The following is a 22008-nucleotide window of genomic DNA, read 5'->3' as shown; positions in this document are numbered from 1 at the left end:
CACCATCGAGTCCACCACCATGGACGGGGCGAAGATGGAGATCCCGGGCTTCTCTAACACCCGCCCCGACCCCATGCACTAGTTCGCACTCGCCAAAGGAACGAATGAAACAGTTGACGTGGTGTTGAAGGTCCTCTTGGCATCGGATCTCGATATTTTGGTTGTCTTATATACTCCATCTGTTTCCATCTCGGTTGCTTGCCTGTTTCCATCAGCAACATCACAACAAATAATTGTTAGTGACTGCATCTTCCATCGGTCAATATCAGCCAACATGAGTGTCCCCAAATCAGAATATCTCAGCTCCGTATGGGCGCCCGGCATCTTTGGTAAGTCCCGGATGAATTCGTGCGGAGAAGACAGTATAGCTAACAATCATGGTCACAGCCAACCGGGTGCTCTTCATCACCGGTGGTGCCGGTACCATCTGCAGTGCGCAAACTCGCGCCATGGTCTATTTGGGAGCTGATGCGTGCATCATTGGTCGCAACCCGGAGAAGACGGAGAAGGCTGCCAAAGACATTGCCAAGGTCCGCTCTGGAGCTCGTGTCATTGGCATTGGCAATGTTGATGTCAGGAACGTGAGTGTTGTTGCTTGGATGAATCATGGTTGAACAAGTCTCGCTGACCAATTTCACAGTTCGACAACCTCAAGGCGGCCGCTGAGCGTTGCGTCAAGGAGCTGGGAGCCATCGACTTTGTCGTCGCTGGTGCTGCTGGAAACTTCATTGCTCCCATCGCCGGTTTGAGCCCCAACGCCTTCAAGACTGTCATCGACATCGACACCATTGGTACTTTCAACACCGTCAAGGCCACTATCCCTTACCTCATTGAGTCCGCTGCCAGGAACCCGAACCCCAACCCCAATGGTCTCACTGGCGGTCGTATCATCTCGATCTCCGCTACCTTCCACTACACAGGCATGCCCCTGCAGGCCCATGTGGCCGCTGCCAAGGCCGCCGTGGATTCCCTCATGGCCAGCGTCTCTCTCGAATACGGCCCCTACGGTATTACTGCCAACGTGATTGCTCCCGGTGCTATCGAGGGCACCGAGGGTATGGAGCGTCTCGCCAGCAGCGCTGTCGATAAGCAGAAGATGACCAAGGCCGTTCCCAGCGGCAGATGGGGAAGCCGCCGTGACATTGCCGACGCTACCGTTTACCTATTCAGTGATGCCGGCAACTACGTCAACGGTACCACTCTCGTCGTTGATGGCGCTGGCTGGAGGCGACAGGGAGGAAACAACATTGGCATTGACGAAGGCATGGAGTATCCCGACTTCCTGCTTGCTGGCCAGATCAGCAAGAACCTGAAGGACGGAAGAAAGCCCAAGTCCAAGCTCTAAAACATAGGATTCCAAAAGTGTTATCAGTTTGTCACACCGGAGCGTTTGTGATACCATCGGGCCATGCAAGGCGTTTGGGTCGGAGCAGGCGTGCTAAATGATTGCATATTTCTCAGCTACTGTTCACGAATTCGGTGCTTTTTCAGGCAAATATCAGGCAAATCAAACAAAGATTCTTGAAGAGTGTTTCCAGACAAACCATGAGCAGCTACAAAGACGGATATCGGTCGAGACTGTGAGGTGCGAGTTCCATGTGTCCCCGGGTCGAGCCAGGTTCGTGATCCACACCGGGACCTGATAGTGTTATCTCCGCTGCCGGCAGTCCGGGGGCGGCGATTCCCTGGTCACTAAAAATCTCAAGAGGGCGAGCCGGGAGCCCGATCAGATACCCCACCACTGAAGAATACCCGTTAGTCAGGGCCCTTGACAAATTTATAGGGCTTATCTGATGGAATTTCACATTTGCGGTTCAGATATGATGTGGATGTTGTTGAGTGTCTTTTGTTTATGTTCTTCCAGATCTGCTTATATCTTGACTACAGATGAATCGTTTCTCCGCGGTAATCTGGTATTTTATACCTGTTTCTCTCAATTTCCCTCAAAGTGATGATTCATCACTCTGTACATCACCACAAATATCCCGAGCTAGTCAGCTTTCAAGGTCGTATCACAACACGATAACTCCAACGGAGGCACACAGAATCCCCCGAGGAAGTGCTCTATCCTTGGCCAATGGCCACCCCCTGCCAACCTCAACACCTGCATCTCCAGACTCCTCAGTGGCACCTGCTGTCCACTCTCTCTGGTCCAGTCCACTGGCACTTTACAAAGAAAGAAGTCAAATCCGTGTTCGATGCCCAAAAACAAGCTTTCCAAGTGGGGTTGGCCATGCTTGCCATGCTGTTTTTCCTTCCCACCATGTCGATCAGTGGTTGAACATGAGGGGCAACGGCGTGCTCGGGCGTGATAGTTTCTCTTTCTTATCATACGATTTGAAGTCCAGGCTAGGTTTAAATAAAACTCTTCTGCCCTTGGCTTTGAGAAACAGTTTCTCTCTTCTTGCTCAAGCTTCTTTCACAAAAGAAGCCTGTCACTGGAGGTCTTGTCCATCGCCTTGGTCATCACATCTCGGTAATTCGGTATAGTACCACCCGTCAGTCACCATGCACACCAAAGCTCTTCTCCTCGCCTCCATCCCCGCGGCTACGGCTGCCGAGACTATCCTCGGTGCCTACATCTTCAGCCGTCACGGTGACCGCACCACCAAGGCCTACTCCCCAACGAAGCTCACTGCTCTCGGTGCTGAGCAAGTCTACCTCTCCGGCTCCTGGTACCGCTCCCGCTACATCGACGAGAAGTCCTCCACCCGCATCAACGGCATCTCCTCCGACCTCGCCGATCTCACTCAGCTCTCCGTCACTGCCCCCGTCGACAATGTTCTCCAGGGTAGCGCAGGCAACTTCCTCCAGGGCTTGTACCCTCCCGCTGGCTCTGTCAACTCTCAGAAGCTTGCCAATGGCACCACCATCGAGGCTCCTCTGAGCGGATACCAGTACATTCCCGTCAACACTGCGGCGGCGGGGACCACCACCCAGGCCGAGTCTAGTGCCTGGTTGCAGGGAAACAGCGGGTGCCCGGCTGCCGTGAACAGCAGTCAGGCGTACTTCCAGAGCAAGGAGTACCTCGAGCTTCTGGGGAGCACCAAGGAGTTCTACCAGAACTTGTTGCCCGTTTATGAGTCGACCTTCCCCAGCGCGAATGCCACCTTCAAGAACGCTTACAGCAGTACGTATCCCTTATACTCCTCCCCTCAGCCCATTCGCCTGTAGCTAACCGTCAAAACAGTCTTCGACTACGTCCACGTCTCCACCATCCACAACGCCACCATCCCCTCCTCCAACCTCCTCACCCCTTCCACCCTCCAAACCCTCTCCGACCTCGCCAACATCCACGAGTTCGGCCTCGCCTACAACGCCTCCTCGCCCATCCGCGCCGTCGTCGGCTCCGTCCTGGCCTCGCACATCGTCTCCACCCTCAACTCCTCCATCTCTTCTCCTTCTTCTTCCCAAAAGCTCAACATCCAATTCGGTCCCTACGGCACTTTCACCTCCTTCTTCGGCCTCTCCCAGCTCCCTGCCGTGTCGCAGGACTTCACCGCCATCGTCGACTACGCCAGCTCCATGACTTTTGAGCTATTCACCACTTCTGGTTCTCCTACCCCTTCGGCAGACGAGGTCTTTGTCCGTTTCTTGTTCGCCAACGGCACTGCCTCCGATAGCAACCCCGCCAAGGCCTACCCCTTGTTCGGCCAGGACAAGACGGAGTTGCCGTGGACGACCTTTGTCAGCGAGATGAACAAGATTGCGCTCGAGGGAGGAAGTAAGGAGTGGTGTGATGCTTGTGGGGAGACGACGGGGCAATGCGCTGCTTACTTCCCTGAGGGGAGTGCGAGCGTGAGTGAGGCCAAGAAGGGTGGCATGAGCAATGCTGTTGCTGGTGTCATTGGCGCTATGGTTACCCTGGGTGTTGTGCTTGGTCTGCAGGCTTTGATTCTGGGTTTTGGTGGTTTGAGGTTGACTAAGAGGAGAAAGCAGGGTACCGGTGAAGTTATGCAGGTGCCGGCTACTAAGGGAACTAGCGTTTCCGATACTTCGTCTGTTCAGAAGGTTTAAGTCAAAGGGGTTGAGGGGAATGGTAGTTGATGTTAATGTTGACATTGATATGATGACATGACATGTTGTTATGAGTATGATAGCGAGAAAAGGGGATGTTATAGCGAGTGAAAAGCAGATACCCGCTTGAAACAGAATCACGATGACGTTTTCACATGACGGTGATGGACGTAAGAGATATGGTGATTGTGTATTTGATTCATACCAGCGTCTCATATCCAAGAACCATCATGAGCAACCTCTTCACATCTTCTCTCCCATAACTTCGTACAGAACAAAAACGAGGGTATCATATTAGAGATTAAATCGTGTACTAATAATAATGGTGCCGCCAGCCGGCTATCGCAAATGGAGAAGCTCCAGAATGTCGTGGCGATAGGAGAAGCTGCGCATGCGCTTTCCGTAGATATCTGGACATCAAGTTGTCAGTAAGTAGTCCATCCATTTTCTCAACTTGGTCGATCAACTTACACAGCGGAATAGTAAGCAAGCAAACAACAAGCTGCACACTCCCCAAGGCATTAAAGATCTTCTCAGCCTTAACACTGCTCTGGATAAGCCAAGGCCAGGCCTTAAACGTCAACGCAAAGCTGAAGAAGTTCTTGAAGATGATCATGGCCGTAAACCCTTCGATCACAACATCACCTGTTTTCAAAAAAGTTAAGTCAGCAATCAGTCTTCAACGCCCCCGGGCGGCCACCAACTTCTTTCCAAGGACATGGAACAACTCACGATAAGCATCAACAATATAAAGACTCCCCGCCACCGCTCCAATCACCATCCCGGCAACCTCCAGTCCAAAGAAAGTCAACGGCACCGCATAATGATACTTGCCAAACAACATGCCATCCAACGTAATCCCAAACCCATACAGTCCCGCACACCCCAGCACCATCTGGGGGATAACCAACACCAACCTAAACTCGGGCTCATAAACACCCCCATTCCACTTGGTCATCAACCGCGCCGTCCAATCCGACAACCCACCAGCGATAGCGAACCCGATCAGCGCGCCGACAAAGGCACCGGTGTAGGCGTACCCCGTCTGTACTTCGTCCCACCAGAGGGGAACGGAGATGAAGAAGAAGGCCATGAGCACGCCGATGAAGACGGTCCATCCGATTAGAAGGCCTTGGATCAGGCAGGCCCAGAGGAAGGCGGGGTGCAGGAGGAGGGGGAGAGGGCGGAGGGTGAGTTTCCAGAAGGAGTCGGAGGATTTGCGGCCGTTGAAGAGGGCGAGGGATTGAAGGAATGTGGCTTTTGGTGGGATGGTGGTGTGAGTGCCGGTGGTGTCGATGGGGGCTTCTGATGAGGTGTGGATTTGTTCTTCGTCCTTGGTGGCGGTGGGTTCTTCGGGAGCGGTGCTGGAGGTGCTTGTGCTGGCGGTTTGTTGATATGGGGGTGGAGCTTGTTTGGGTTCCTGCTCTTGGTCAACACCATCTTTGGGGGCGTCGCCGTTCTTCGTTGCCGAGAAGCGTGGTGTCGGGTCACGACGGTAGGCGGTCTCCGGACAGAACAAGTAAACAGCCGGGAGACACACGCCAGAGAAGATGGCGACGAAGTAGAAAGTCCATTGCCACCCCATGTCATTGCTGATCTTGCCGACAAGAATGGGTGTAAAAAAGGCACCTCCAAAGACAGCCAGATTAGTGAAGGCCATGCGCTTGCCGCGCTCATGGACGAAGTACAGGTCGCCAACGGCCGCGTTGACGAGGGACTCGAAGGGGGCGGCCGCAACGCCCTGGATGATCCTCGACCATAGGAAGTTCGTATAGCTTTTACTGCCCGAAGCAGCTGTCCACACGCTGGTGACAATCAAAAGGATCGTGGCCAGGACAAACAAGTGTCTTTTGCCCCATATGCGACTGGATGGGACAAACAGGAAGGCACCTGCGCCGCAACCGAGGAGGAAGTAACCAGTCAGGAGGGAAGCCTTGACGAATGTGACGTCTTTGAGGGTGCTAACCAGCAGAACGGTGTCGGCAGCGAGGATGGGACCCAAAGCGGTGGCGAAGACTGAAGTGATGGAGAGGACGAGGGTGATGAGGTCGCGACGCCAGAGCGGCCAGTTCAAAGGATCGTTTGGGTCATCTGTTGGTTGAGGGACGAGGACGATGGGCACTGGGCCGCTTCGGTCGCACTTGAGGTGTTCATGAGTGCCGTCGGTGGCATATTGTGGTCTCTCTGGGTCATCGAAGTATTGTGTTGTGCCTGGTAGGTAGGTTGGTTAGCACACAGTTTGTTTGAGTTGTTGAAGGCTTGGGAACCATGAATATCTTCACACACCAGGGACATGTTCGAGGACTCGATCCTCGAGAATTCCCAAACCCATCTTGCGCCTCGGTATGATTCCGGGTGTGGATTAAGTGAGATAAAGAGCTCGAGAAGCTTTCAAAGCGTGAGTGGCATCCCGACCAAGACAGACTCCCTGCTGGGTGCGTGGCTCGTGCCGTCAAGGTCGTCAAACTGGAGCTATGATGACGGCAAGAAAACACAACAATGATGTCGACGAGGCCTTGTCTACTTGCATGTAAGCAAGTGGAAATTTCGAGGAGACGGGAACTGTCTCTGACTGGTCTTCCAGCTAGCTGCTGAAACCCAAGGTTCCCTTTTCCAGGGCTATTCACACGCCTGCTCGGAGCTTACCGGCCAATATCACCGAGTGTCTTTGTGTCTTGGCGGGAAAAGTGCCGCAGATGTCAGCCACCAAAATCTCACGAGAGTGCCGGATCTGATGATTTTGGTCTTACTTGTTGAGATACAGTAGAATCCCATGAAACTGCGTGTAATTCAGGCACTATGGGGGCCCTCCAAAACTCATGCACTAACTAGCATATATGCAGAATAGGGAGCTGACTTTTGGTGAGAGACAGGGATTTTGTGACCACGCGTGGGGATGCAGTTAGAGGGCATATTTTGGTGTATATGCAGTTTCTGGAGGATGCAGTTGCAGGGGTTTCTACTGTACCGCTCTTCTCCAGTTATGTTCGCTTTGTAAATATCCATGGCATTTCTTCTTGCTTGACATTCAAGTGAAACCACCGCCATCTTGACCGACTTGCGGTTTCTCAACATACGCTATCGATTCAGCCCTGGATGATCAGCAACCCGCGAAAAAGAATCTGGGGACTGCATTGAACCCCGGAACCATGGAGCCCCTGAAAGCTGGACTCAGTTAGTGGACTCTCTCCACCGTTCTATTGGCGCTGTAGCGGAGTCGGTGTCCATCATTTTGGCGATCGTGAACAGGGCATAACCCGACACGGTGGAAGCTTATAAGTTTTCCCACATGTAGTTCATATAATAAATGCGCTGTGGCTGAACGATAGTTGAGGATAGTTGCAATTCTTGCGGTTTGAAAAGAAACGGGCCCGCCACTAGTCAGACGGTCGGTCAGCCAAGCTCAGGTACCGAAGATCGGATTCCAGGTGTCAAAGATCCCTACATGGTGAGACATTCGAGAGAGTAACTCCGGGCCCGATCAGCAGCTCTATTGGTCACCGTCATTCCATGGTTCGTTTTCCTTTGGGTCCTGTTTTCCATCAACACCATCGGATATACGCAATTATGGTTTCTAGGTAACACGGTTCACGTTCTTCGTTCTACAAAGTTGAAGGGGCGGGTAAATATACAAATACATTTCTATTCCACCCAAGCATCTGATCAAAGTGAAAAAAAGGGAGTGTTTCAACACAATGGCTTAGCGTCAGTCCGGTTTCTCACCACGTTGCCTAGCTCAACCTCAGCTTCTCATTGGTTTCCACTAGTCTACCACCATGTACCACTACGGTCAGGTACCTCCATCTTGGCTTGGATCGAGTGGCCAGGCGAGCTGCCAGGGGCCCGCGGCCGCCGCTGTCACTCTGGGGGCGTTCCTTGATTGGTGTCCGTCCCTTCAATGGGCATCGCCAATTGGGGGAGAATGACACCGGATCTTTATATGACTTGAATCCCCATTCCCGTTCGTGTTGTATTGTCTCTCTTGTGTTTTATCCTCCTCTGTCTCCTCCGTTCAATAACATCCCATCCAACCACCAAAACCATCATCACAAACACCGCAAACATGAAGGTCACCGCTGCCCTCTTCTCCCTCGCTTTCGCCAGCTTCGCTGCTGCCCAGGACCTTGGTAACCTCCCCAGTTGCGCTGTAAGTTTCCATTCACCTTGGTCGCCTTCCATACTCTGTAATCGTACCCCGTTGAAGTGAAGAGTGGAATTAACAATATTGACAACCCATAAACAGACCGAATGTGCCACACCCTACCTCACCAACGGCATCGGTAACTGCGGTCGCGACCCCAAGTGCATCTGCACGGACGAGACCTTCATCAAGGACATCCAATGCTGTCTCATTAAGACGTGCTCGCCTGACCAGATCGATGCTGCCGCCAGTTTCGCTGTCACTGTAAGTTTACACCTCGTTAATGCGGTCCTCTTCTCCTCTCGCATTAGATCAGCTTCTAACCCTCAACTTCCACAAACAGTTCTGCAAGAACAACGGTGCCACGAACTTCCCTACCAAGGCCACCTGCGCGACCGCCGCTGCCACCACCTCTACCGGCAGCGCTTCCTCTACCGCCACCGCCGTCGTCGTCACCACCGGTACCGGTACCGCTGCTGCCACTACCGTCACTGGTTCCAACAGCGCTGCCGTGTCCTCGGCCGCCAGCAGCATTAAGAGCGCTGCCAGCAGCGCGGCTAGCAGTACCCACAGCAGCAACCCCGGCCCCAGGCAGACTGCCGCTGCCGGTCTTGGTGCCATTGGTGGCCTCATGGCTGCCGTTGCCCTTCTTTAAGGGGTGAATATGGTTGGATACGTAATATTTAATGGCCATGATGGGGTGACGGACCTTGGATATGTATGAGAACAGGATACGATATAATGGAATGATAATACCACAGCAACTTTTATTACGTACCGTTATACGATGTTTGTGAAGACGGCAACTGATATGAAGAAAGCAGTGGTAACTGGCAACAAGAATACACCAGGAGCTCAGTGCAGTCGCACAACCAACAACCCAGCACCTCGACTTGTACAAAACCTCTGACGAAATAGCAAGGAAAAAGGGGTATCCGGTAAATGTATCGCACCATAAACAAAGCACGCTCGCCAACTCCTCACCTCTCCCAAGCCGTCCACTTCTTATCCATCCTCGGACTCTCACCACCCACCGCTTCACACCCGTTTGTGTCCTGCCTGGCCTTAATCCCCCTTATCACAACCCTCCCATTACTTCAACTGCCACCCACCCAAACTGCCTCCCACTCACTCACTGCGTCCTCCCCCCAATCTTCCTAATCACCACCCTTCCATTGTTCAACTCCCACCCGACCCCAAACCTCTCCACCATGTCCTCCCACTTCATCCCCATCACCTCCTCCAAATACTCCACCCCCACACTCAAATACGCCCTCCCAAACGCTTTCAGGACATGTCCCCTAACCCCCGGCTCCGCAAACTCCATCAACCTAACTCTGTACCCATCCACGCTCCTCTTCGTCCGTCTCCAACTGACCCAGTCATCCATCACCAGCGCCTTGAGCGTAGCATCCACTTTTGGGTCCTTCAGTTTATACCGATTCCTCAGCGCATAAGCCTCGGCCAGGTCGCCGCGGCGACAGGCTGTGTCCAACACAAGATACGAGACGACTTCGTGGTATTCGACCGAGGTCAGGGGGTGCGTGGGGGAGCGGTGGATGACGCGGAGGAGGTAGAGTAAAGAGGGGAGGTAGGTCTCGAAGGAGGAGGAGAGAATCCCCAAGCGCACGGCGAAGAGGTAAACTTGTGTGGTGAAGTCGTCGAGACGCGAGGAGGCGACGAGGGCTTCGCGGAGCTTGCGGAGGGCGGAGAGGATTTGGGAGAGGTCCGAGGGTGGGGGGAGTCGTGGTGTTGGAGAGTCGTGGGAGTGCGAGGAGGATGGCGGTGTTGATGTCGAGCCGGCTGGGAGGAGCGGTGTTGAGGTGTTGGTGTTGGTGTTGGTGCTGTCGCCGAGGGCTAGACGGGAGAATTGCCTTTGGAGAGAGTCGCGGTCGCCGGCGTCGGTGCAGAAGGCGAGGTAGCGCTCGGCGATCTTGGAGTAGTAGGCTTCTTGGGTTTTGTGGTTTAGGAGTCTGTTTGGTTTGGTGTTGATGATGTCAGCGGGCGTGCTTTCGTGAGAGCTAGGTAAGCTAGAGTTAAGAGTAGAACATCACCTCTTCTCTCCCTTAGAGGGGAGGCCATATTCGGCCAAAGGATCGATCTCGGCGGGCTTCAGCCGTGAGAACTGGTGCCCTGAGGGCGTTCTGCCGGTCTTGTTTCTCTGCATCTCTGTTGGTGTGTTGTGTGGTGTTTTTGTTGACTTTGGATGTTGGGAGCTAAATCCAGTCACGGTTGCCCACCCCCCAGGATCGCGGATTGTGTCACTGTCAATCGGATGGAGTCGCTCCCGCAGTGGGTTGCGGGGCAGCACGGCGGCTTCTCCACGCTGTGGCAGGGTTGCTGTTGCGTGCCAGGTCGTGCCTTGACACCCTGATGGCCTGGAGAAACATTGCCAGGGCAACAACTGCCGTGATCCGGTCATGTTTGTTTATCCATTGATATCCCTATTAAACAACAAAAGTTTCGGTGGAAGTTGACAGTTCATTTTGAGAGAAAACTGTGTGGTATTCAAGACGTCAAGCATTTCAGAAAAAAGAGGAAAAAGTCAATGTCCAATATCTCCATCTGAAAGAGAACCACAAGATGGGAAGGGTTAAGCGCCGATGGGATGACATCTGCAACCTTCAGATCAAATATGCGGGGTATGGGGTACCTCGGCTTCTTGGTTCTATCCCTTGTTGAAGGTGTTGGAGTACATATCAATGGTGATCCTAGCATAACTCCACCAGAGAACTATACACAACCATCACCATGGCCGACAGGATAAAGCAAATCGCCAGCCACCTCAACTACCCACAAGGCCTCCTCGCCGGCCAGGTAGCCATCATCACCGGTGCCGCCCAAGGTATCGGAGCCGAGTGTGCCAGACTCTTCGCCAACGAAGGAGCCAAGGTTGTTGTCTCTGACATCGACGCCGCCAAAGCCCAAGCTACTGTGGACAAGATCAATGCCAACGGAGGCAAGGCCATCTCTGTCCCCGGTGACCTTCTCAAGGACGACTATATCAAGGAGCTGGTGAAGAAGGCTGCCGAGTTTGGCAATGGCAAGATTCACATTATCGTGAACAATGCCGGTTTCACGTGGGATGCTGTCATTCACAAGGTAGGACAAGATCTCTTATTGGGGGGAAAAGGAGTTGTTCATGCTAACGGGTACAAACAAAAGATGACCGACAAGCAATGGGAAACCATCATCGCCCTCCACGGCACGGCCCCCTTCAAGCTCATTCGCGAAGCCGCCCCCTTCTTCCGCGTCAAGGACGGCGAGCCACGCAACATCATCAACATCTCTTCTACCTCTGGTCTGCACGGCAACGCCGGCCAGCTCAACTACGCCATGGCCAAGGCCGGCGTGGTCGGCCTCAGCAAGACGATAGCCAAGGAATGGGGTCCGGCCTTCGGTGTCAGGGCGAACACCATTGCTTTCGGACACATCGAGACCCGGTTGACTGCCAACAAGGAGGCTGGTGCGTTTATCGAGGTTGATGGTCAAAAGGTTGCTTTGGGTATTCCTCAGAAGCAGAACGCTCAGAAGACTGGCGAACCGGTCCCCTTTGCGGATATCCCCATGAGGAGGCCCGGTTCAGCAACTGAGGCTGCCAGTGCTGTGCTTGCCATTGCTTCACCTCTGAGCTCGTACATCTCTGGACAGACTATTAGCGTGACGGGCGGCAGGAATTGCTGAGCGTTTGAGGCTGTTGTTATGTTGTAGCGTAAAGCGAGATATCCAAATGATTCATGACCAAAACTCGACGTTATCATCAGTCAATTAGTGAACCCCCCAGAAAGATATGTAACGCGGAACGAGAACGAAAACGCCATGCAACCCAGATCCCAACCTTACTTGTACATCGGCCCAGCCCAACCATTAGCTTTTATATATCTTGTAGCTTCCTTTGCTTGTGTTGTTGACGCACTCCTTGTCCTGTTTACGTGGACCACCAAAGCTGCAGGACGCCCTTGGCGTATTCCACAATCTCCTCGCCACCAAGCTTGCTGTCGCCATAAACTCTGTCGACAAAAGAGATGGGCACCTCGGCAATCGAGAAGCCCTGGGACTTTGCCGTAACAGCCAGAGCCATCTGCATGGTGAAACCACGGATATCCGTGCTCTGGAACAGCTTCTCCAGCACATCTCTCTTGTACAACCGGAACGATCCGGTCAAGTCGCTCACGCCGGGACGGAGCACGGTATCGGCAAAGATGTTGGCGCCCTTGGAGGTGAGCTTGCGCTTGAGGTCCCAGCCATAGACGCCGCCGTCGCCGGCGTAGCGGGTGCCCGTGACAATGTCGTAGTTGCCGGCCTTCTGCTTGGCGATCATCTGGGGGATGAACTTGGGGTGGTGGCTGAAGTCGGCGTCCATGATGATGATGTAGTTGCCCTTGGCGAACTGGAGGCCGTGGACGTAGGCGGTGCCGAGGCCGAGCTTGCCTGTGCGGGTCTGCAGTTGCACGTGGGGAGCGTAGAGCTTGACGAGCTGGGCGGCGACATCTTGGGTGCCGTCGGGGGAGCCGTCGTCGACGATTACGAGCTCCCAGTCGATGTTTCTGGCGGAAGGCAAGTTAGTAGACTACATTGACGCCAATTGGTAGACAAGTGACATACTGCTCGGTAAAGGTGCGGTTGAGCAGCCAGGTGATGATGGGGAGGTTCTGGCGCTCATTGAAGGTCGGCAGGATGACCGAGTACACATCCTTGCCGGTGGTCTTGGTGGGAGCCATGGTGAGTGATTATTACGGAATTATCGAATTTGGAGAAACGAGCGGCTGTCGACGAAGGAGTGGATGGAATTGAATTGTCGTGATATGGAAGGAAGGGGTGTCGATGTCTCGATGATGGATGATGCTCGCGTCAGTGGAGGTTCGAGGTGTCCTTTACGCGGGCTGGCTCAGGGGACCCGGTCACTGTTACGCTGGGGAAGCGCTAGGCTACGTGGTGCCTGCCCTGTAATTAATGCCTGCCAGGGCCAGGGCCGCACTGAAATCTACCCCTGAGGTGACGCTGATTCCCTTATCGATAAGCTCCCAACGTCTCAACGGCCCCCCCTTTTTTTTGCTGGAGGAGAAACACCACCAAGAGACGAGCATAGATGAAGTACTCGTCACACCACTGGACGATATCAAGAAGACAACAACGAGGCAAGTTTCATGTTCTTGACGACTCGTTCATTTCCAACTACGCTACATAAAGTGTTCTGACTTCACTACCTCTTCGTTATATACAGAAAACAACACTCGGAACAATAAGGCACAGAATGTCGTGGTATCAACGCTGGAACACATGACAAGAAAATAAATCGTACACTCGTTTATGGCATCCCTCATCTTCGTCAACATCGAACTATCCAAAAAAAAAAAAAAAAAAAAAAAAAAAAAAAAAGGGCCATAACAATATCCAACCACCACGGGCAATATCAGACCCAACATCAGGCATCCACTCGTTAGCCAGGTGCTCGCAAGTCGAGCCGAGGCCGGGTATCTGTCGCAAACATAACGACAACAACAAAACAAAACTCAAAATCAAGACAACAACGTCAAAGACATCAACATGCGCCCTTTAGGCCTGTCGATCATCAGCAGCAGGGTTTCCTGCCGTCGAGCTGGTCATGGTCCTGGCCAAGAAGCTCTTGGTCCTCCCAAAGCTCCTAGAAAGTGAGAAGCTCATGGTTCGCTCTCTCCTCCCACCATCATCACCCTGGCTCCACGCGCTCTTGGGCACCTTGTGGTCATCCAGGATGCCCGTGTGGCGCTTGATGGCCTTCCAGCACTCGATACCCACAACATACACGATAGACATGCCGATGATGACGCCCCACTCCCAGCTGATGTTGGTGTGTTTGAACACGTTCCTGTTCAGGCCGGGGATGTAGACGGTGGGAAACACGCTGATGAGGCCGATGAGGACGGCCCAAAACAAAAAATTGTTGGACCAGAGGTCGTGGAACACGGCGAACTTCTTGTGGTTGTCCGAGTTGAGACGGAACATGCTCCGGCGAATGCTCTTGAACTCCCAGGCGCTGAGCAGGATCAACCAGGTCAGCAGCGCAAACACGGCGGCTCGGGCCCGGAACACGGGGATGCACGATTCGCTGTACTTGCGGTTGCAGTCCTTGCCCAGATCTCCGCCGTACTTGCCGTAGACGACTATGACGAAGGTCATGAGCGTGCAGGTCCCCATAAGAATGCCGTACACGATCATGTCCCACAGGATCTGGTTCGAGAACACACCCCTCTTGCGGTCGTGCGGGGGCTTCCTCATCACTTCCTGGGAAGCGGGCTCTTTGCTCAAGCCGAAGGCCGGGAAGGACGAGGTAACCATGTTAATCCACAGAATGGCAAGAGGCGAGATGGGGAAGACGGAGAATCCGTCCTGGTCGCGGAACCCGAGACCGGCAATGAGCAAGATGACTTCGCCGACGTTGCTGCTCAACAAGTGGAGGATGAACTTCTGGATGTTCTCAAACATGCGGCGACCCTCCTGGATAGCGGCAACGATACTGTTGAACTTGTCATCAGTCAGCACGATCTTGGCCGCCGACTTGGCGACATCCGAACCAGATCCCATGGCGATACCAACGTCCGCTCTGCTGAGCGATGGCGCATCGTTAACGCCGTCACCAGTCATGGCCATGAAAGCCCCCCTTCGTCTCAGGGCCTCGATCATTTTCGTCTTGGTCTCAGGGGCGCAACGGGCAATAACCAGGGGGAGCTCTTGCAAGTTGTCGATCTCTTCGTCTGACAGCTTGTCGAAATCGGTGGCTTTCATGACGGCACTCTCAGCCACGCCCGCCGGCAGCACACCAAGGTTGCGAGGAATGATGCCAATTTCCCTAGCGATGGCTTTGGCGGTTTCCGGGTGGTCTCCTGTGAGCATGTGAACCTTGATACCAGCTTCGGCGCAGGTGTGAATGGAACCAGTCGTCTCACGGCGAGGCGGGTCGTAGATGCCGACCAGACCAAGCAGTACCAGGTTTTTCTCAACTTGAGCACGGACGGAATCATCGCCTTTGTTGGCTTCCTCCGGAGCAGAGTACTGTCCATCCCACGGCTTGTACGCCACAGCAAGGACACGCTGGCCTTGGGAGGCAAAGTCAGTCATCTGGTCCAGAATGCGATCCCTAACATCTTCGGACATGGGCTGCTGGGCGTCGCCGGTTCCAATGTGGGAGCACAAATCCAGGACACGCTCAACGGCACCCTTGGTGAAAACAATGCTGTTCTCGGAAGAATACTCGAGCTCGTTGTCCTTGGGCGCGTTGTAGACGACCGACATGCGCTTGATGCTGCTGTCGAAAGGGAACTCGGCAACCTGCTTCCAGCCCTTAGCCTCGAGGGACTTTTTTCCGTGGTCAAACCGGTGGGCGAATACTTGAATGGCAATTTCGGTGGGTTCTCCGGTGGTCTTCCACCCGTCAGCTTCTTCGTCATACCGGACCGTGGCAAGGTTGCAGAGCGCGGTCGCATGAAGGAATAACCTGAGCTCAGGAGTGACCTCGGCATCGATCTCCGATGTCTTGGGCTGTTTCGGCTTCTCGTTCTCGCTTTCCGGTACATCAAACTTGATAGCCTGGGTGGTTCTCTCCTGGTCATAATCGCGCTTCTTTTCCTCCTTCTTGGCCTTGCCATCATCCGGAGAGAAAGTTACCTTGCCCTCAGTTGGGTTGCTGGGGTTGGTGGAATCGCGGACGGTGTAAACGTTGGACGGTGGGAGCCATGCCTTCTTGACGATCATGGCGCCCTGTGTTAGCGTGCCCGTCTTGTCGGAGCAAATGTTGGTAACGCCTCCTAGGGCCTCGAGAGCAGAGAGATCTCGCACAACCACATTGGCCTTTCTCATAACAGCAGTGGCCACGACCATGGTCATGGTCAAGACAGCAACCAGAGACTCCGGGATGATGGCAATACCAGTGGAAATGGCATACAGAATGACTTCGGTGGGGATGTTGAACTTGTTGACGGCAAAGACGATGATGGCCAGCAAGATGGCGCAGAAGAACAGGATATACGCAAGCTTGGACAGCTTGATCTGGAGCGGCGTGCCCTCGGTCAAACCGAGGAACTTGCCGATGAAATCCCACGTACGCAAGCCAGCGCCCTTGACCGGCTGGAGGTGACCATGCTTGGTGCTCATCGACCTACCGGCCTTGCGTTGCTTCTTATTCGTGGAAGCAGCGATCTTGCCAACTTCGGTCTTCATGCCAGTCGCAATAACGATACCGCGGCCGCGGCCCTTGCGAACGATGGTGGTGGCATACGCAATGTTGATGCGATCACCGATGCCAAGGTCGCCTTCGGAGAGTGCTGGCTTCTCGGTGCCCGGAACCACAATATCGTTGGTCGTAATTTTCTCGACAGGCTCGGCTTCGCCCGTCAAAGAGGACTCGTCGCAGGTCAGGTTCATGGCCTCGAAGATGCGGAGGTCGGCAGGAACGGTGTCACCCATCTTGAGGAGGACAATATCACCAGGAACTACTTGAGCGCTGTGGTACGGTCATGGGTCAGCAAACTATTCGGTTGTCTTTTCGGCGGGTGTCTGCAACTTACTTTGGAATAACAGATGTCTTGCCATCACGAAGTACGCTAGCACTGGGGGAGGAGAGGGCGCGAAGGGCGTCCATCTTCTTCTCGGCACGATATTCTTGCCAGAAACCGATTCCGACATTGAGGATGATGACAGCCGCGAGAACGCCCGCCTCGACCCAATCCTGGACACCAAAGCTCAGAGCCATGGCGAATATCAAGACCTAGCATATATATTCAGAAGTCAGTATTGAGCTCTACCGGTACGATGGCTGGGAGGATTTGGGGGAATGGGGTACGAACCAAAACCATGGCATTGCATAGCTGTCTGATGAAGATGGTATACCAGGCAATGGTATTGCCTACGTCCAACTCGTTGTCGCCATACTGCTCCTGCAGCTTTGGCACCTGGTTCGTTGAGAGACCATTGTCGATTCGTGTGTCGAGGGCCTTCTCGACCTCTGGTACAGAGAGAAGGAAGGGGTGTTTGGGGTATTGGGATTCTGCCATTATGGCAGTTGGGTTGACGGGTTTGGAACAGCACTCTGGGTTGTCGCCAATATTGCAAAATGGTTGACGGTCTGAGCTGAGAACGGCTCACAGATGTGTTGCCTCGTTTGGAGGAGGAGGGGTCCAAGTTGGAATTTGGGGTACATCAACAGGTGTTTTCAGGTCAATTCGGAAGTTGGGTACATGACTTTCTTAAGTACATACGCGGGCATCGCCGTCATGATTGCTTCTCCGCCGATTCTCCCCAGTGCCGTCAAGCTGGGACCAACTTCCAACATCTTCAACCACCCACCGGTCAACCTCGCAGCGACATGTCTGGGCATAACGACAGCCAAGCAAACACCAAGAAGTTTATTCCAGTCGCCCAAGATCTTTGATGCTCCCGGCCAAGAAGGTTTTGGGCGCGGCAGAGCAGTTCTTCCAGTGAGATTCGGCCTGGGCTTGATAAGACCCTGTTGCAGTGGTGGGAAGGGAGTGGCAATCTCGATGAGCTCAACCTCAGACAATGGAGTATCCAAGTTCTCCAAGTGCGGGAATTCGATAAAGCGAAGCCTCTTGGCATAGATGTTCTCAGAAGTTATCGGTCTTGGCACCAAGGCTCGGCGTTGGCTTGGGAGGTGTGACCGACTTGACGTTCTGGAAGGCCGGACGGAGCACTAGGGTTTACATGGCACGCAAGAGTGGGGTTTCCGTGGTCGACGGCGCCGTCCATGCATGCGCCGCCGCGGCGCATGGTGGAACCGCATTTCGAAGGAATGTGACGGCCGAGAACGCCCAGCACCGACCAGGTACGTACACAGCCCCCTTTTGATAGCACTCTTGGCGCTGGCGGAGGATCTCATCCACGGAATGCTTCACGTGGCGAAGAACGTGACGCGAATCTCTCTTGGCCCTATCTTGGCCCATCTTGGCCCATCTTGGCCCATCTTGGCCCATCTTGGCGTCGTGCTTGGCTGCCGCAATGGGATGGAAACTATTTACGGTCAGAGTGCCGGCAGGTGGAATCGCGGGGTTGGGATGAAGCTATGGAGGTCGCTGGTTGTGGAAATTATGATGAAATCAGGAAGGTTGAAAGTGAAAGAGGTGGTCGATGTTAGTGTTGGCGCTCACCCTTTTGCCGGTTCAACTAACACCAAGAGCGGTTCACATTGGCATCCTTGACTGACGCCATTGATAACCTTTTTTTTTTTCTCAAGCACGATATCTTGAGTCTGGATGGGTCTTGGTGTGCAGCCTTAGAAAGCAGCCAAGGAATCTCGACCACGAGATACGCTTGCCTTCGGTTTGGAATCCTAACAGATTTGGGAAGGTCAGTATCTCCTTTTGTGTGATTGCCAGCCTTCTGGAAGGTATTCAGCTCGATCAGCTCAGTTCAGCTCGTGGTGAAGCAGACAAAGGCCTCAAGAGCGTTAGGCGTTGAGTCAGAGTATTACCCGAGCTCAGATGCTGTGTCAGCTCGGAGCTCACGTCATGGCGGGGAAAGCTTCCCACGGTAGGTGGAGCCAAGTATTTGGTCCCTTATACACAATCGACCGAACACCGAGCAAGACGACCCAATATCACGTCAAACACGATTGTGAGCGATTGTTCTGCGGCGCGTATATTCAAGGTTGTTGGGGAGGCCATGGCTTGGTCATTTTTGGAACGTCAAGGTCAAAGTTCAGCCGCCAAGTGCTTCAACTTTGTCATGGTTGATGAGGCTCGTTTCTTGTACGAGTGCCTGTCCTGATGCCTGATCCTCTGGTCCTCCCGTTCCGCAACTGGGGAGGGGTACAGTTCTCCAGTTTGTGGTGGTGATCAATGCCTCCATAACACAGTCAAAAAGGTAGAGGTATGTAACTCGTACATATAACCAGCTCCCGGCCCTCCTATTGTTCCGACTATTCTCGCCATCTGATTCGTCAGCCCGAGGAGCTCTAATGAACGAATGGGGGATCTCGCAGTCGATCAGTGCACATCACCAGCCATAACGGGAACCCTGGAAGCCACCGCGGACCTTCCATGTTGTCCATCTTCCTGTTCCTGACCATGCTCCTGCAACTGAATTCCATATCCGACTTTCAAGACATTTTTCAACTTTACAACCAACCATCGTTTTTGCGTGCTTTCCATCATCGACATTATCAGCAATTGCTTCCATCGTCAGCATCACCGTCCCAACGTCGAACGAACCCCTGCGCATTTCCCCAGATTCTAGACCCGCCGAGCCTTTCCTCCTCCACTCAAATCACACAGCGCACCCACTCTACGCGGTATCCTCCCGAACTACGTCATCGCCCTCTTCAACATCACGATGTCCGCCCAAGTCAACAAAGGTGAGTCGGAGATGCCCTCGCGACACGAGCACAATATTCTGTATGAGAACAATTGGATTTAGGATTTAGACTGGTGCTTCGAATTCGTCATCAAAGAGACGGGACTACACGGTTTCGCGCCATCTACTTGTTACACGGAGCGCATTGGCGAATCCCTGTGCGCTCCTCTTCTGATTCGCCCACGCGCCATCCGCCCTTGACAACAATAACCTTTACAACATCAACCTCGACACCCGATTTCCCATTGCCCATTCCAATCGAACTACCGATCAAACTCCCGAGCAACCCCCAAAACACAATAGTTACAGTCAAACTGACACCTAGCCTCCTTCCTCTTGGCGTTCATCATACAGTTGAGCAGCAACCCACCGTTCCCTCCACCACCACCACCAAACCAGACGACACCGGCTCCGCCTCGGCCTCCGCTCCCGTCTCAATGGCAGACGTAGCCGCTACCACCACCGAAAGTAAGCCCACTGCGGCAACCGACAACCTCAAACCCGCCACCGACGCTCATCCCGACGACAAGAAGGATGCCGAGAAACCCAAGACCTTCCCCACCGAAGACGAAGTCGTCGCCGCAAAGATGGCTCTAGAGCCCGTCCACGCCGGCTCCGAATTCCACGGCTTCGAAACCGTCACCCCCTCCGCCCCGACCCACGCCATCTTCGACCCGGCTCCCGAACAGGATCTCGTTCACGAGAACCCTCGCTCGGATGCCGTGCCCACCGGTGACGGCTTGCCGGACGATATAGAAGATATAGAAAACGCCTTGGCCGATGACCCCGCGGGCGCAGGGACGGTTCTGCCTAACGGGGAGGCGGCTCCGGATGTGGAGAAGGCTGCCAAGGAGGAGTCTACCGAGGGAAAGGTCGAGAAGAAAGTCAACGAAGCAAAGGAGGCTGCGGCGACCAACCCCGGCCAACCAGTAGCCGCTGCGCCACTGGGAGAGAACGGCACGAACGAAGTAGCTGGTGCCGCAAAGAAGGACGAGGAGGGCGATACGGAGATGAAGAACATCCCCTCGGAAACCATCGCCAAAGCCTCGGATCCTACACAAGCCAAGGAAGGGGTCAAGGCTGCTCCTGCTCCTGCTGCTGCTGCTGGTAAGAAGAGGAAGGCGGAGGAATACGATGAGGACGATGATAACGAGGCGGTCAATGGCCAAGCGAAGAAGGCCAAGACTGAGCAGACGAATGGTGATGGCGCTGCTGATGGTGCAACATCTCCGGTGAAGAGGGCGCCGGGAAGACCCAAGAAGACGGCGGCGGATAAGGTTAATAAGGCGGCGAGGAAGATTCTGAGGCCTGTGGGTATGACGCAGAGGAAGACGAGGAGTCAGGGGCCTGCCTAAATTTTGGTTTCGCCAAGTTTCTGGGTGGGGTGAAAGGGGGAAGAAGCGAGATACACAAAAGGTGAGCTAATGGGAAGTGTCAGGTTGTACGATGAGGCAGGGCACGTGGGAAACAGTGATGAGGCGTATCTTTTGGCTTAAGGGAAAGGTTTACGTTATAGCTAAAGGACCGGAGGTTGGCCGATGGAACTCGGCACTCTGGTAACAGCGATGGAAAGCTTACTTGGGTATAAAGCAACCAATTAGCTAGTTACCGCTTCGTTTTCTGTTTGTCTGTGTATTTCTCCCTTCTGTTCCGGGCGTTTATCTGTCTTGCTCGCGTTGACGAGAATGGATGGTTCAGTACTTATACTGTTATAGCTGGGTGGATGGTGGGTGGACAAGCGAAATCCGGATGATAGCAGAATAGGTCTGTTCATGTTATACATCCCCCTGTTTGTTTCCAATGTTCATCTTGGAAGCAACAGTGTTGATAAAACATTCAAGTACGAATGCATGTAACACATCTTACGCTTCAACCAGCTCGTTCAGCGTCGAAACCATAAGTCTCGAGAGGCGAGACAGTAATAAAGTTGACCATTTTTTTTCGCAACACCTATCGCCACGAAATTGATGTTGAACACGAACATTTGGAAATGAAGCATGCAATGCCGGAAACAACGATTGAAGCATGACATGCAAAAAGGGAAGAAAAAAAGGGAAAACAAGAGAAAAAAACATACAACACCTGGGATTCGCTGGTCGTCACCGACCCAACTACTAGTCAGGCGATATGGTAGCTTATCTATCGGAGTCGGAAGGATATGAACCGGGTCTTTTAATCACGTGGTAGGGTCAAAAAACTGAACAACAACCTCCCGTATCCATATCGTTCGGACGGAGGCATTACGGTGAGTGGGGAGCCGGCGCTAAAAAGATGAATATAATTGGGCGGATTACGAGAAAAGTTGACCGTCCCAACACTGCGGCTAGATTTTTTACACGGGTAACACCAAGATTGCACTCGGTCAGAAGACCATTACTGATTGGTTCCTAGTACTCCTCGGCCCAGTTATGTGTATGCAGTTAGTCGCCGAATCTGATGAGAGCGTGGCAAGGGAATGGCAAGTGATGCACGCAGTCCTATTGGCTCCATCCCGCACAAGCCTTCGC

At 53.5% G+C, this 22008-nt stretch overlaps 11 protein-coding genes across 11 annotated transcripts; 7 read left to right on the top strand and 4 right to left on the bottom strand.

The window, feature by feature from the left end:
* Window positions 1–274: 274 nt before the first annotated feature.
* Window positions 275–1345, top strand: B0H65DRAFT_434047 (sporulation protein SPS19; the record flags this gene model as incomplete). The annotated part of the gene is made up of 3 exons (XM_062825105.1): window positions 275–329; window positions 388–581; window positions 641–1345. The coding sequence occupies 3 exons, from the start codon at window positions 275–277 to the stop codon at window positions 1343–1345; spliced, it is 954 nt and encodes a 317-aa protein (XP_062678364.1).
* A 1050-nt stretch (window positions 1346–2395) lies between these two features.
* Window positions 2396–4481, top strand: B0H65DRAFT_287328 (histidine phosphatase superfamily). Its single transcript, XM_062822960.1, has 2 exons — window positions 2396–3130; window positions 3191–4481. The coding sequence occupies exons 1-2, from the start codon at window positions 2509–2511 to the stop codon at window positions 4015–4017; spliced, it is 1449 nt and encodes a 482-aa protein (XP_062678363.1). The 5' UTR covers window positions 2396–2508; the 3' UTR covers window positions 4018–4481.
* Window positions 4187–6833, bottom strand: B0H65DRAFT_287176 (major facilitator superfamily domain-containing protein). Its single transcript, XM_062822957.1, has 5 exons — window positions 6664–6833; window positions 6304–6537; window positions 4750–6228; window positions 4489–4662; window positions 4187–4427 (listed from the first exon to the last, which is right to left on the bottom strand). The coding sequence occupies exons 2-5, from the start codon at window positions 6347–6349 to the stop codon at window positions 4357–4359; spliced, it is 1770 nt and encodes a 589-aa protein (XP_062678362.1). The 5' UTR covers window positions 6350–6537; window positions 6664–6833; the 3' UTR covers window positions 4187–4356.
* A 776-nt stretch (window positions 6834–7609) lies between these two features.
* B0H65DRAFT_475111 (uncharacterized protein) lies at window positions 7610–8934 on the top strand. Its single transcript, XM_062827287.1, has 3 exons — window positions 7610–8164; window positions 8261–8422; window positions 8502–8934. The coding sequence occupies exons 1-3, from the start codon at window positions 8081–8083 to the stop codon at window positions 8811–8813; spliced, it is 558 nt and encodes a 185-aa protein (XP_062678361.1). The 5' UTR covers window positions 7610–8080; the 3' UTR covers window positions 8814–8934.
* Window positions 8935–9290: 356 nt separating this feature from the next.
* B0H65DRAFT_433667 (uncharacterized protein) lies at window positions 9291–10325 on the bottom strand (the record flags this gene model as incomplete). The annotated part of the gene is made up of 2 exons (XM_062825084.1): window positions 9291–10131; window positions 10213–10325. 2 exons carry the CDS (start codon window positions 10323–10325, stop codon window positions 9291–9293), a joined length of 954 nt encoding a protein of 317 aa, XP_062678360.1.
* Window positions 10326–10909: 584 nt separating this feature from the next.
* Window positions 10910–11842, top strand: B0H65DRAFT_432272 (uncharacterized protein; the record flags this gene model as incomplete). Its single annotated transcript, XM_062824992.1, has 2 exons — window positions 10910–11260; window positions 11324–11842. 2 exons carry the CDS (start codon window positions 10910–10912, stop codon window positions 11840–11842), a joined length of 870 nt encoding a protein of 289 aa, XP_062678359.1.
* Window positions 11843–11964: 122 nt separating this feature from the next.
* B0H65DRAFT_287107 (dolichol-phosphate mannosyltransferase) lies at window positions 11965–13091 on the bottom strand. Its single transcript, XM_062822956.1, has 2 exons — window positions 12764–13091; window positions 11965–12705 (listed from the first exon to the last, which is right to left on the bottom strand). Exons 1-2 carry the CDS (start codon window positions 12877–12879, stop codon window positions 12087–12089), a joined length of 735 nt encoding a protein of 244 aa, XP_062678358.1. The 5' UTR covers window positions 12880–13091; the 3' UTR covers window positions 11965–12086.
* Window positions 13092–13516: 425 nt separating this feature from the next.
* On the bottom strand, window positions 13517–17266 carry B0H65DRAFT_287033 (uncharacterized protein). Its single transcript, XM_062822954.1, has 3 exons — window positions 16981–17266; window positions 16702–16901; window positions 13517–16637 (listed from the first exon to the last, which is right to left on the bottom strand). The coding sequence occupies exons 1-3, from the start codon at window positions 17185–17187 to the stop codon at window positions 13715–13717; spliced, it is 3330 nt and encodes a 1109-aa protein (XP_062678357.1). The 5' UTR covers window positions 17188–17266; the 3' UTR covers window positions 13517–13714.
* B0H65DRAFT_287092 (uncharacterized protein) lies at window positions 16905–17801 on the top strand. The gene is made up of 2 exons (XM_062822955.1): window positions 16905–16908; window positions 16981–17801. Exon 2 carries the CDS (start codon window positions 17281–17283, stop codon window positions 17749–17751), a length of 471 nt encoding a protein of 156 aa, XP_062678356.1. The 5' UTR covers window positions 16905–16908; window positions 16981–17280; the 3' UTR covers window positions 17752–17801.
* A 53-nt stretch (window positions 17802–17854) lies between these two features.
* Window positions 17855–18916, top strand: B0H65DRAFT_445238 (uncharacterized protein; the record flags this gene model as incomplete). Its single annotated transcript, XM_062825730.1, has 2 exons — window positions 17855–17975; window positions 18684–18916. 2 exons carry the CDS (start codon window positions 17855–17857, stop codon window positions 18914–18916), a joined length of 354 nt encoding a protein of 117 aa, XP_062678355.1.
* Window positions 18917–19480: 564 nt separating this feature from the next.
* Window positions 19481–20856, top strand: B0H65DRAFT_511269 (uncharacterized protein; the record flags this gene model as incomplete). Its single annotated transcript, XM_062828472.1, is given in 3 exon segments — window positions 19481–19502; window positions 19805–19854; window positions 19864–20856. Coding segments are annotated over 3 exon segments (1065 nt in total).
* Between the last annotated feature and the right edge of the window lie 1152 nt (window positions 20857–22008).

Source organism: Neurospora tetraspora (assembly GCF_033439725.1).
Source record: "Neurospora tetraspora strain CBS 560.94 chromosome Unknown B0H65scaffold_7, whole genome shotgun sequence".
In the NCBI taxonomy this organism is placed as follows: Eukaryota; Fungi; Ascomycota; class Sordariomycetes; order Sordariales; family Sordariaceae; genus Neurospora; species Neurospora tetraspora.
Note: the sequence above shows the minus strand (reverse complement) of the source record. Positions and strands in the feature narration are given on the sequence as shown.

What these genes read in the sequence shown, in the direction of transcription:
- B0H65DRAFT_287176 (XM_062822957.1), bottom strand. Translation starts at nt 6,349, where the DNA reads ATGGGTTTGGGAATTCTCGAGGATCGAGTCCTCGAACATGTCCCTG. An exon ending in TTATATTGTTGATGCTTATC is followed by an intron (nt 4,663 to 4,749) that starts GTGAGTTGTTCC and finishes TTTTGAAAACAG; the next exon opens with GTGATGTTGTGATCGAAGGG. An exon ending in CTTGCTTACTATTCCGCTGT is followed by an intron (nt 4,428 to 4,488) that starts GTAAGTTGATCG and finishes CTTGATGTCCAG; the next exon opens with ATATCTACGGAAAGCGCATG.
- B0H65DRAFT_287092 (XM_062822955.1), top strand. Translation starts at nt 17,281, where the DNA reads ATGTGTTGCCTCGTTTGGAGGAGGAGGGGTCCAAGTTGGAATTTGGGG.
- B0H65DRAFT_475111 (XM_062827287.1), top strand. Translation starts at nt 8,081, where the DNA reads ATGAAGGTCACCGCTGCCCTCTTCTCCCTCGCTTTCGCCAGCTTCGCT. An exon ending in GTAACCTCCCCAGTTGCGCT is followed by an intron (nt 8,165 to 8,260) that starts GTAAGTTTCCAT and finishes ACCCATAAACAG; the next exon opens with ACCGAATGTGCCACACCCTA. An exon ending in CCGCCAGTTTCGCTGTCACT is followed by an intron (nt 8,423 to 8,501) that starts GTAAGTTTACAC and finishes TTCCACAAACAG; the next exon opens with TTCTGCAAGAACAACGGTGC.
- B0H65DRAFT_287033 (XM_062822954.1), bottom strand. Translation starts at nt 17,187, where the DNA reads ATGGCAGAATCCCAATACCCCAAACACCCCTTCCTTCTCTCTGTACCA. An exon ending in TATGCAATGCCATGGTTTTG is followed by an intron (nt 16,902 to 16,980) that starts GTTCGTACCCCA and finishes TATATATGCTAG; the next exon opens with GTCTTGATATTCGCCATGGC. An exon ending in AAGACATCTGTTATTCCAAA is followed by an intron (nt 16,638 to 16,701) that starts GTAAGTTGCAGA and finishes ACCGTACCACAG; the next exon opens with CGCTCAAGTAGTTCCTGGTG.
- B0H65DRAFT_287328 (XM_062822960.1), top strand. Translation starts at nt 2,509, where the DNA reads ATGCACACCAAAGCTCTTCTCCTCGCCTCCATCCCCGCGGCTACGGCT. An exon ending in CTTCAAGAACGCTTACAGCA is followed by an intron (nt 3,131 to 3,190) that starts GTACGTATCCCT and finishes CCGTCAAAACAG; the next exon opens with TCTTCGACTACGTCCACGTC.
- B0H65DRAFT_287107 (XM_062822956.1), bottom strand. Translation starts at nt 12,879, where the DNA reads ATGGCTCCCACCAAGACCACCGGCAAGGATGTGTACTCGGTCATCCTG. An exon ending in AACCGCACCTTTACCGAGCA is followed by an intron (nt 12,706 to 12,763) that starts GTATGTCACTTG and finishes GCCTTCCGCCAG; the next exon opens with AAACATCGACTGGGAGCTCG.